We start from the raw sequence: 10,980 nt of genomic DNA on the forward strand, positions 1-10,980 counted from the left end.
ACGGGATATAACATCCACCTCCTCGCATAAGGCATGTCAATCTCGAGGTGATGCCTAGGTACAAGCTGAAAAAGGCAGCATCCTCTCCCGCGCCCATAACTGTAAGCGATATTAGAAAATACGATTTTTAAGTCGTCGTTTCAAGAGGTTTGTCGACATTAAAGGAACGCACACTTAAAATATTACCCGAAAAAGAGCAAAAAATCCACACACATCTCTAACAACACCAATGGACGCTCGGCACAAACATCTGTAAAGATACGCCAAAACAGCACCGCCCCAGCTATAGTCTCCCAAGCGGTCCAGATGCTCCAAGAAAACCAAATAACATAAATTGACAAAGGCACCCGATGAGTTCGGGAACAAGATGCCCTCGAATATAATAAGCAGGTATAAACAGGCATGACGATCAACATTGTCCTGCGGGGTGCCGTCCACAACCGGATCCAGACCCTCCAAATAAGTGCAAAGTGCACTAAGCTGAACCTGACTCTATCCCGATATTTGGGCCGTGGCATCAGGTATGGAGCGGGTGAGCCTAGCCAAATCTGTCGCCCATGTCCGATAGAGGAGACTCGTACCGAGTGTATAGTGGCTGTCCATCTACCCGCAATCCAAAGAGGACCTCCACATCCTGAAGTGTAATCGTGGCCTCACCAGTGCGAAGATGGAAGGTATGTGTCTCTGGCCTCCACTGCTCAGCCATGGTCGTGATGAGCGCCCAATCATGCTGTACCCGACCAACGGACACGCAACGGTAGATGCCGCCCCGAAACAATATCTCCAAGACGCGAGGGTGTGGGGGGTGCTCGCGTAAAAGAGTCCACGATCTCTGCAGCCTACGGGGACGGAGCCTAGTATATATCCCTATAGTACCGACCCATAATAACTCTGACCTATGATTGCCTTGCAAAGACAATACTGATCTATCAGCGGGCCCCGGGTGAACAGCGGGCCCTGGGTGATCATCGGGCCCAAGGGGAACATTCAGATCCATGAAAGAGTCCGGTCTGTACAAACTAAATTAATCATTATTCTTGAAATGAAAGATAAATTATATTTACTAATTAATAATTTGTAGGGAATATGTGAATTATGTAGTATTATATCTTGTGAATAATTAACATGGTAAATTTAATATGTGATAGTAAGGACACATATGTGATGGCAAAGACTTTTAGGTTAATTACTTTTGAATTATGTGATGGTAAAGACTTTTAAATTAATTAGTTTGGGAATTGAAATTTAGCAGTAATATTTGTTTAGAACTCTATTTTGAATATGTGATATATTTTTAGTTGACCAAATAGCCAACACAACTACGATAAAATTAGACTAAAAGAGTATATTCGTCGACCACATATTTTCCTACAAACTTTACATTTTTTTCGTTAACTTATGTATTTATGAAAAGAAGAACTTTAACTATTCTTTTTTAGATAATCTTTTTTTATTTAACATATATATTCATGCTTTTAAAATAATATAGATTAACAATTTATAATCATTTACAACTTGTTTTGATGGTTGTTACCTATTGTATTGTATTATATTATGTTGTTAATTTAAATACAATGTTTGCTTTGATTGTTACTTTAATTTTATTGTATCGTATCGTTAAATCCATCGTTATGTAACGACGAAAGGTCCTATTTTATGTAACCACTGATTTGGGCCTATGCAATACAACACAATACGGTACATTATGAAACAATACATAACAATCATCCAAACAAAGTGTTAACAAAATAATAATTCATTACCAATCAACTTCTTTCAATTCATAAACAATATTTAACAACTAATTAATTCATAATCAATATTTAAAAAATAATCAATTAACAAAATAATAATTCATTAACAATTCATAAACAATTTACAAATTAACAACTCATAAACATATAACAAATTAACAATTCATAAATATTTAACAAATTAACAATTCATAAACATTAAACATATAATGAATTAAACAAAAATAAAATAAAATCGGAACAGTGGCAAAAGCCACTGCCCAGTCCGAACAAGAACCAATTTTTTTTTTGAAAAATAGCAAGGATTAAATGTTAAACATGCTTAGAATATAATGTATATAACAAAATAATAACAAAAGTTCATAGTAGAAAACATTAATCGAAGATTTTTTGTAGAGTTATTTTAATCGAGTTGTATGCCGCTTTTTCCCAAAATTCGAACTTAAATCTTGCTCTTTGACTTGAATATACCGAGAATCTAAACTTTCTCGACGAAATTTAATAGAAAACGACGTTTTTGGATGTGGGGACCACCTTGGTATCGCCTCCAATGGCGTTTGTCAATTTTTTTTTTTTTGCCACTGGAGGGATCAGTAGTGGAACCCGACGAGATTTATGTTGGGTCCTATAGCACAGTATTTTACTGCGCTATAGGTGAGAGAAAAATTTCTTTAGCGTAATAAAATATTGCGCTAAAGGTACTTTTGTAACCCTTTTTTTTGTTGGGGTATTTTGGGTACTTTTATAACCTTTTTTGTTATTAAGGTATTTTGATTCAAAATATTTTTTTTGGGACATTTTGGTTCCGGACTCTATAAAGTTACAACGTGGCCAGTTGTTCATATGGGTGATGGTTAACTACTGGCACTACCTATTTACCCAAATCATGTCACATCAAGCAATAATGTGATGAAGAAGGCAATAACATCTTTCACACTTGCTATGAGATGATCAGAAAAAAAAAAAATTATGAGTTCAATTTTTACACGGTCTTACTCAAATAATTGTTTAAAAAGTTGTTAGATTTTACTGTTAGTGATAAAATCGGAAAATTCGCTAAGATGTTCAAGTTTCAATATATACACGAAAAGTAGTCTAGCCTTTCATGCCTCTCACTTTTTTATTTTCTTATTTTTTAAATTCTAGCCGAAGGTTTCGGAAACAGTCGCTCTACCTTTCAAGGTGGGGGTTAAGTCTGCGTACACTCTACCCTCCCCAGACCCCACATAGTGGGATTATACTGAACTTGTTGTTGTTGTTATTTTTTAAATTCTCAGATTAACATTCCTTTTTTAAAACACGACTGGGATAGCTTACTGAAGGGACAAACTAACTAATAATGGGGTAGAGGAGGATTGAAAGGAGATTATTGATAAGAATTTAATTATTCCTCAATTTTAAACTAGTTTGATTCAGTTAAACTCACTTTGAATACATGTATTCTATTTTATTCTGACATTCAATATATAGACGAGCCATCATAGTTAAGATTATTTTAGCCGCGGTCATCAATCTATCGCAAATTTCTCCTTTATTCGCGTTTGAATAGGCCAAATAAAATGATGGTGATTTTTGGTGCGTGGCTAAAAATGTGCTAACTAGCTCTCACGTTAGAAAATATCAACAAAAAGGCTAAGATTATAAATTGACCAACTGAGCTGTGCCACTTGCCTTTTCTTTTGAAAAGATATCCCAAGTTTATGGCATGTGTAAAGCAAAAAGGAAAGAGACAGCAAGAATATAAAAGAACGGTATCTAACTATGAACAATCTATGATTCGAAGACGAAGAATCACATTATCGAAGGAGACAAATTGAAGAGGCCATAGTTTTATTGTCATATCATAATTACCGGAAACTTTTAAATTAAAGGAATCTTAATCTAGCATTAGAATCTTTCCAGTAAATGGGACACTGCAATCAATAATTTGGACCATCCACTCTCCAGCAATGTTGGCTCTTGAATAGTTTCTTTCAAAAAAAAAAAAAAAAAAAAGAAAAAACGATGATGATAGCACCAGTTAAAGTAAGTTTTCCAAACAAGCGGGGTTGGTGGCTAAGCCTAGCTAAATTACTATATCTACAGAACTAACTATCCAGAAATATTAATTTCTGCAGATTGATTCATTCATTCCACGTGCTTAGCAGTAATATTTTTTGAATATTCTTTGGCAACTTTCATAATACGATAATATTAGTTTGGTCAGATTGAATGAATGATGATTTTGGAGCCTACTTGAATAACAGTTTGTGGTTATTAGACTCCTACGTACGTACACTTTTCCTATCAATCCCAAAATATTACAAAGATACATAGCTCCTCTCCAAGCATGTAGAATAATCTTCTTTAAGATCGTACTAGAGTATGTTAGTTCTGAATAAGTGTTATCTTATTATATTTTTAAATTGTATAACTTTTTGATACGTAATATATACATATATTTCAAATTGAAAGTACCAGATTCAATTAAATCAGCAAAAATCGCTATATATCCGCCTCTATCCTTTCCCAAGAAAAAAGTGTTTTCATTAAATTCTTCGATCAAAAGTGGGTCGCATTTTTCTGCAACTAGTATTTAAAGCCATACTCGTGAGGGAGTAAAATTATTTTCTGAAACTTTGAGGAGCAAGTACGACAGCATGATATAAAGTATATTTTACAAGGCAAGAATTTCAAAAAGTAAGGAGTTAGGTAGGAGGAGGCTGCCGCCACCTACCCTTTAGCTCCCTACACCATGGCTTAGTAATATTCTTCTAGTTAAATACACGTAAGCCAACCACTTCATGTTAGGTAGAACTGATGTCTATGTGTTAACGTTGTGTCATCATCTGGGCGGAGCTATAGTTCTATATGTGGATTCGGCAAAAAAATCAAAAGCTTTCTAGATTCTGTATTTGAATTTTAAAAATTCACTCAAGTATAATCAATTTATCCCGACCTAGTAAGCTGCTTTTAATACAATTTAAAACTCATAAATTCAAAATCATAACCCCGCCTCTAATCATTATCTTGGTCTTTTTACCCCTTTTCTATTTATCATGTCTTTTCGTTGGAAAAAAGAAGAGGCTTGCTTCTAGGTGGGAAGATTATTAAAAGCCACACATTCCTTGAAGATTTGTTCTTCCGACTCAATTGAATTGAAACGCTCCATGTAAATAGATTCTGTGCAGGGGAAAAAAGTATATTTTCTACTACGTTGATACTTGACATGTCAAAAAAGATTCAGTTATGAATTACCACTTTTTAGCAAAAGACAATCACGTGCTTAACACAATTAACTAGACGGCAAGTCCTGGTGACATCAATATATGATCCCTCATTCGAATAGTTGCTCCCAGAAGTCATCAGAAGAATAACATGTTATATGAGTATGTTTTTGATCATGGTACGTAGTACAATGTTTAAAGATCCAAGTTAAAGGGACACGTGAGAGCGTACCATGAAAACCAAATTTATCATGTCATTTAACCTTCTAGGCTAATGTCCATGCTCATAGTACGATTCAATCAAATATCGGAGAATGGAGACAAGTGGTAGGGGCTTGCAGGCACATGCAGCATTTTTCGATTTGCATTCAATTTTATCAGAAGTGGTGTGTTCGTGTCGCGGTAGAATGTAGCAGATTTATTCGTTGTTCTTGATTTGCTACGTATACAACAATAATTATAATTACTAATTATGCATCAACTCCAAATTAGTTAAAGTCCACCATGTGAATGTTCATGTTACAGAGTATTAATTGCAGATATGGTACAGTTAAATGCAACTGCAATGACACGGCAGCTTGGTCTTCCAAGACGTATGTTTAATTATGTTTCATTTCATTCTCTCCAGTCGACCATTATTTCTGGGCACACCCTTCTAAGCCCTTCCATCAATTATTGCTTTTAGAGATGTAGGCATCCACTCATATCACTCCACGTGCCACAATATTCATGCTTGGGGATTATTTGCATGCCATTCAATCATTTGACGTCAATAAATAAATAAAAATCTCTGTATGTCTGGTGTCACGTTTTGGAAAACGAGTTGCAACACATTGAGTGAATCGCAGTTGGCCAAATTGTTCACCAGTCACCACTTGTTCAACAAACAAATTCCAGAGTCCCATTGTGCCGAATTAGTATGTGTGGGGCGCAAATCTCAACGGAATCCGGAAATATGGTATGGAGCTTTCAACCCATCAAGCTTTTCGAGGCAATCGCCAATCGTTTTAAATATTCTTCCTCAGTAGAGGCGAAAATGTTCCCGGGTTGAATTTGAGTGAAGGAGTAGACCTGCAACCTATCCATCTCTTCGAAGCGGGGCAGTTGGTTCTTGCTCGTTTAAAAAACTAAGCGCGATCAATCGAACGACTCAAGTAAAATCATAGAGAATAATACGTTTTAATTGGATCAAGAATCACCTGATTTTTTGAAAGAGAAAAGAAATGCATTTTTGCACTACTATAACGTTGCTACTTATAGATAAGTGATTCATACAAAATGAAATTAATAACCTGAAAACATGACAATTTACCTGCAATGACAAGTTAATATAGACACTGAAATTTTCTTTGAACATGTTGGGATCATTTCATATAAGACCAACGTAGTAATTACACAGAAACGGACAACTATGTTTCACATAAGCAAGTTTCTCTATCATCATTCATTGGCCTATCCATTGTCCATGCCAATAAAGACAAGAAAATTTATGGCTACCTCAAATATACACCAGCAAATTATCAGTCCAAGGTAACATATCAAATGAAAAGCATCAAATTGATATCGTTTGTTGCCAAGCCGATATTTTTTCGAAACTTGGTTCCCCGGACCAATTGCTTTTACTACATCTTTACAGTAGATGAAAACAAACGATGCTTAAAAATGGGAAGTGATTGATCGTTACAACTGCTGACTGCTGAGGTTGTTAATTTTTTAAACTTTAATAAAATCGCAAAAACAACATTTTTTTTTTTTTTTTTTTTACCATTTTCCCTTTTATTATTCCAATGAGAGGAAAATATTCTCTAGAATGAGCTCAGTTTAATCCTTCAATCAGCACCACAATTTGTTCACTTCTCTCTACTGGAAAACTGTTTTCAAGATGATACTCAGAAAAATAAAAAGAACTTGTTTTTGAGATTAAGAGCCCGTTTGGATTGGCTTAGAAGTTATTTTCAACTTTTTTGAGTATTTGGCTGGCCGGCTTAAAGCCATTTTGTGCTTAAAATAAGCCCAAAAAAATAATTGAGCCTATTTGACTTAGCTTATCTAAAGCAGCTTATAAGCTGCTTTTTTTAAGCCCATTCAAACAGGCTCTAACACATCTAAACACAGACCATTGTTTCATACTTAGACCATTGGGTCTGGCAAATATATATTTCTCTAGCAACTCCAGATACCACTAGAAAAGCTGACAAACTGAAGTTATTAAGCCATAGGCCTTTTTAACCTTTTTTTTTCCCCAATAAATGGCCTTTGTAACCTTATTGGTGTAAGTATGTTTCTCTTAATCTTAATGCACTACTATTAAAGAAAGGATAATTCTAAAAACAGTCAAAGAAAAAAAAAAAGGCGTGTTCGGTTGGAAGACTAGAGTTCCAAACTTTTTAAAGAGGCCAAACTATTAGTTTTGTTCAAGCCGTTGGATTATGAGACTCACTGCTGCATTTGCTGATGAGAATGCTCCATGAAAGCTTTCTTGATAGGATATGGATTCCAAATCTCCAGCCATCTTTAACAGTATCTCACCTATGTCAGTTTTATTCTCCAACAATGATCTGTAGAATGAACTTGCAGCAACTTTGCTAATCTCAATATTTGTTTCCTCTGGACAATATTCATCATCCAACCACTTGTTAAGAGCACTTCTCAACCATTCAGATTCCTGTGTAAATGCTACAAGTTCTTGAGCCATGTATTCCAGTAGTGAAAAGAGAGGGTGGGGTGAGACAATATGCTAATTGTACATTTTGTGCAATTTATGCATATCAGAAACATCTGCATTATTTCTAACTGATTGCAGAAAATAGTAAGCAAAAGAAGGATGTAAAAAAGTTGACCTCATATCTAGAATTATGAACTTCGACACGTGCAGATGCAGAAGAAAGGCTCCTGAATACAATGCAAAATTTGTACCATAGGAAAGATACGATTCTATCCCGTTTTCTTCAATGGGAATAGAAAGGATCACACCCCAACCAAATGTATCAAGGTTTTGCGAGATGTATGCAATGCCATGACAATAGCAAGCCATACTGAGATGGATTACACGTCAAGCTATACAGCATTAGACAACATCCACAACTTAGGTTCAGCGCTAAAGCTACTAAAATGGCATTAGGTTCAGCGCTAAAGCTAACTAAAATGGCATCTTAAGGTATTCAAAAAACAGATTTTCCACACTAAATAAAACTTGTCAAATCATTTTTTCAAAGGGAATAAAATGGAGCTCAATTTAAGGAAACCTTAAAACATGTGAAGCGAAGGAAAATCCCTACCCCTTTAGCAAATGGTCCTCGGGGAAAATCAGCTAAGATATATATCAAAGACAAAAATTACAGAAAAATTACAGATAACATGCCCTGCTTTAATGTTAGTCTTTACTTTTTTCCTTTCACTCGTAGTGTGGGGAAGGAGTGAACTCTAAGGGTCCTACTAATTGAGTTAAGGAAGCAAACTGTATCAATATCTGCCTTCACTGAGAACATATCAAACTTGAGAGGAATTTTATGCAAATCTTGTTCAAAATCTCATCTTGGCTCTCATCTATTCAAACAGTTGTACTGCAAAATCTCCACTTGAAATAGTCAATGTGCAGTGAGTTAGAAGAGACAGGTTCCCACAATTGCCTTACCTACAGAGCACATAGGAGTTTAAACCCGATAATGACGCCACATATTAGATTGCTATTCCCTTCATCCTAATTTATGTGACACACTTTCCTTTTTAGTCTGTTCCAAAAAGAATGTCACCTTTCTATAATTAGAAACAACTTAACTTTAAACTTTCCCTTTTACCCTAAATGAAATGATTTAAAGCCAAACAAATGTCTAAGGTATGTTTAAGACCACAAATTTCAAAAGTCTTCCTTTCTTTCTTTAACTTTGTGCTTAGTCAAACGGTGCCACATAAATTGGGATGGAGGGAGTATTACAATTGAAATATGTTCAAACTAAATGGCAAAGCTTGTATGTACAAAGGATCTAGTATGAGAATTCACCCACGGGTAATGGATAAAGCTAATCGAGAGCATCAAAACAATCACTAATTGTTTCATGACAGAGTGCAAGACCTTTACAGTTGACTTGCAGATCATGTTGTCCTTCTCAGCAATGACTATCCTACATCAGATGTAAAACAAAAATGATAACGAGCTTGCCCAAGTATTGCTGAATGTAACTGAGCTACCATTTCATGCACTTTGCCTCTCACTAAATGTCTTGAAGAGATCTCACTAAATTGATTAACTTTTACGAAACAATTTTAGTGATTGTAATTAGAATATAAAACTTGTTCCCGAAAAAAACTTACTAAACACGGTCAAGAAGCCATAAACAATTGAGTTTTCAGAAAATACCGGGCATAGTCACAGCAGAGTAGACTACACAGATAATTTATCGAAGATGACTTAGGTCATAATCCTCTAATCTCATAATGCCTTAGTTAGTAGTATAAGACTACAGTTACTTGGATATCACTCAGCCTCTAACTTTTTGATCTCTAACATACCAAGCAATTCGGGGTTTGAGCGACGACGTAGAGGACTACCAAGAAAACTAAGCACCATATATGATTGTTAATAGCCAGACCCCCTTAACAGAATGACTACAAAAGGTAACGACCATTGATCGCAGCAATGTCAGGATCAGAAACAACCTCAAATAATTAAGAATTCTTTTATACTTCTATATCTTTTTGTTATTTCAAAATTTGTTATCAATTCAAAAGAATCTTAATTTCAAACTAATGTTCTTAAAATCAGACTGGCAGTGCCGGCTGCTTGATCAGCACCACCACACTTGAAAGTTAAGATCTTTCAACACTCGTAGGATATATAATTGACTCTTAATGGGTAATTCACAATGAACACTCTCTTAGCTTGTAACTGCAATTATAAGGTTCAGACAAACGACAAGTCAGTAACCATCAAATTCTTCCTACCAATTAAACTAAGTATTTTCTGATACACTCTCAGAGGAACCAGAAACTACAACTTGATCAACAAGAATTCAACAGCAATTAACCGTGCCATAAGTCGCTACAGGGGCAGACTGACCCTGTATATATGTTAAAAAAGTTCACTAAATAAGTACAAAGAAAAGATTTTGAACCCAGCAGTCAGTTGGCTTTGGTAGAATCCTTAACTCGAACCAATAAAGTTCAAATCTTTGATCCGCCTCGTTTAGCCATTAGCCAAGAAAGGGTATTTAAAAGATAATTGTAACCAATATCTACAAGTAAAAATCTCGACTTTGAGCAAAATGGGATGTCCAAAAAGGCTAGCATAGCAGAGACGAAGCAGCATATAAACAGTGGATAACGATCATGCTCATGAATATAAAATATAAGTACATAAAAATAGGTGTACGTGAACCCACTGCCTCTAAATTCTGCTATGTGTAAAATGAATAATTGAGAAAAGACAGGTGTTACCTCCAAGGCTTTAGAAGGCTCAAGCCATTGTTGAGGAACCCTAAGATCTTCAATTAACTGCTCGGAGCCGTAGTCTCCATCGCTTTGAGCATTTAAAAGTGAGAATCTTCTTCTTCTATCTCCAGAAAAAAGACATTGGTGAATGGATGTGTGTATGGTTTGACTATAACTGAAAGTATATTGACGTGTAACTGGTCTGATTCTTCGGAGACCAACACAAAGTTGTGACAGGCAACAACTTGAGATTGAGAGTAATTGGCACGCCATTTGGAGACGCAAACAAGGTACCACAATACTTGTTTCAACCGCCACCCATCTTTTTGCTTTTGCTTTTGCTTTTGGATAAACAAGACTGAAAAAGAGTAATGTTTGGGAATTGGGAAATAGGAAAACCAAGTCAAATAATAATATTTTTATTTCCGTTAAAAGGAAAAGGCCAAAAAAACATAATTTTTTATATTTTATTCTTTGTAAACCTAAACATATAAGGCAAAAATATACAACTTGATCACTTATATCGTAAAAAAATAACTCAAAATTTATATTATAAAAAATAGTTTAAAATATACAGACATATACAGAGACTT

General features: G+C 35.2%; 1 protein-coding gene across 1 annotated transcript; it reads right to left on the minus strand.

The window, feature by feature from the left end:
• Positions 1–7,152: 7,152 nt before the first annotated feature.
• Positions 7,153–10,765, minus strand: LOC132608370 (uncharacterized). The gene is made up of 2 exons (XM_060322403.1): positions 10,394–10,765; positions 7,153–7,625 (listed from the first exon to the last, which is right to left on the minus strand). Exons 1-2 carry the CDS (start codon positions 10,658–10,660, stop codon positions 7,365–7,367), a joined length of 528 nt encoding a protein of 175 aa, XP_060178386.1. The 5' UTR covers positions 10,661–10,765; the 3' UTR covers positions 7,153–7,364.
• Between the last annotated feature and the right edge of the window lie 215 nt (positions 10,766–10,980).

Source organism: Lycium barbarum, chromosome 1 (genome assembly GCF_019175385.1).
Source record: "Lycium barbarum isolate Lr01 chromosome 1, ASM1917538v2, whole genome shotgun sequence".
Lineage (NCBI taxonomy): Eukaryota > Viridiplantae > Streptophyta > Magnoliopsida > Solanales > Solanaceae > Lycium > Lycium barbarum.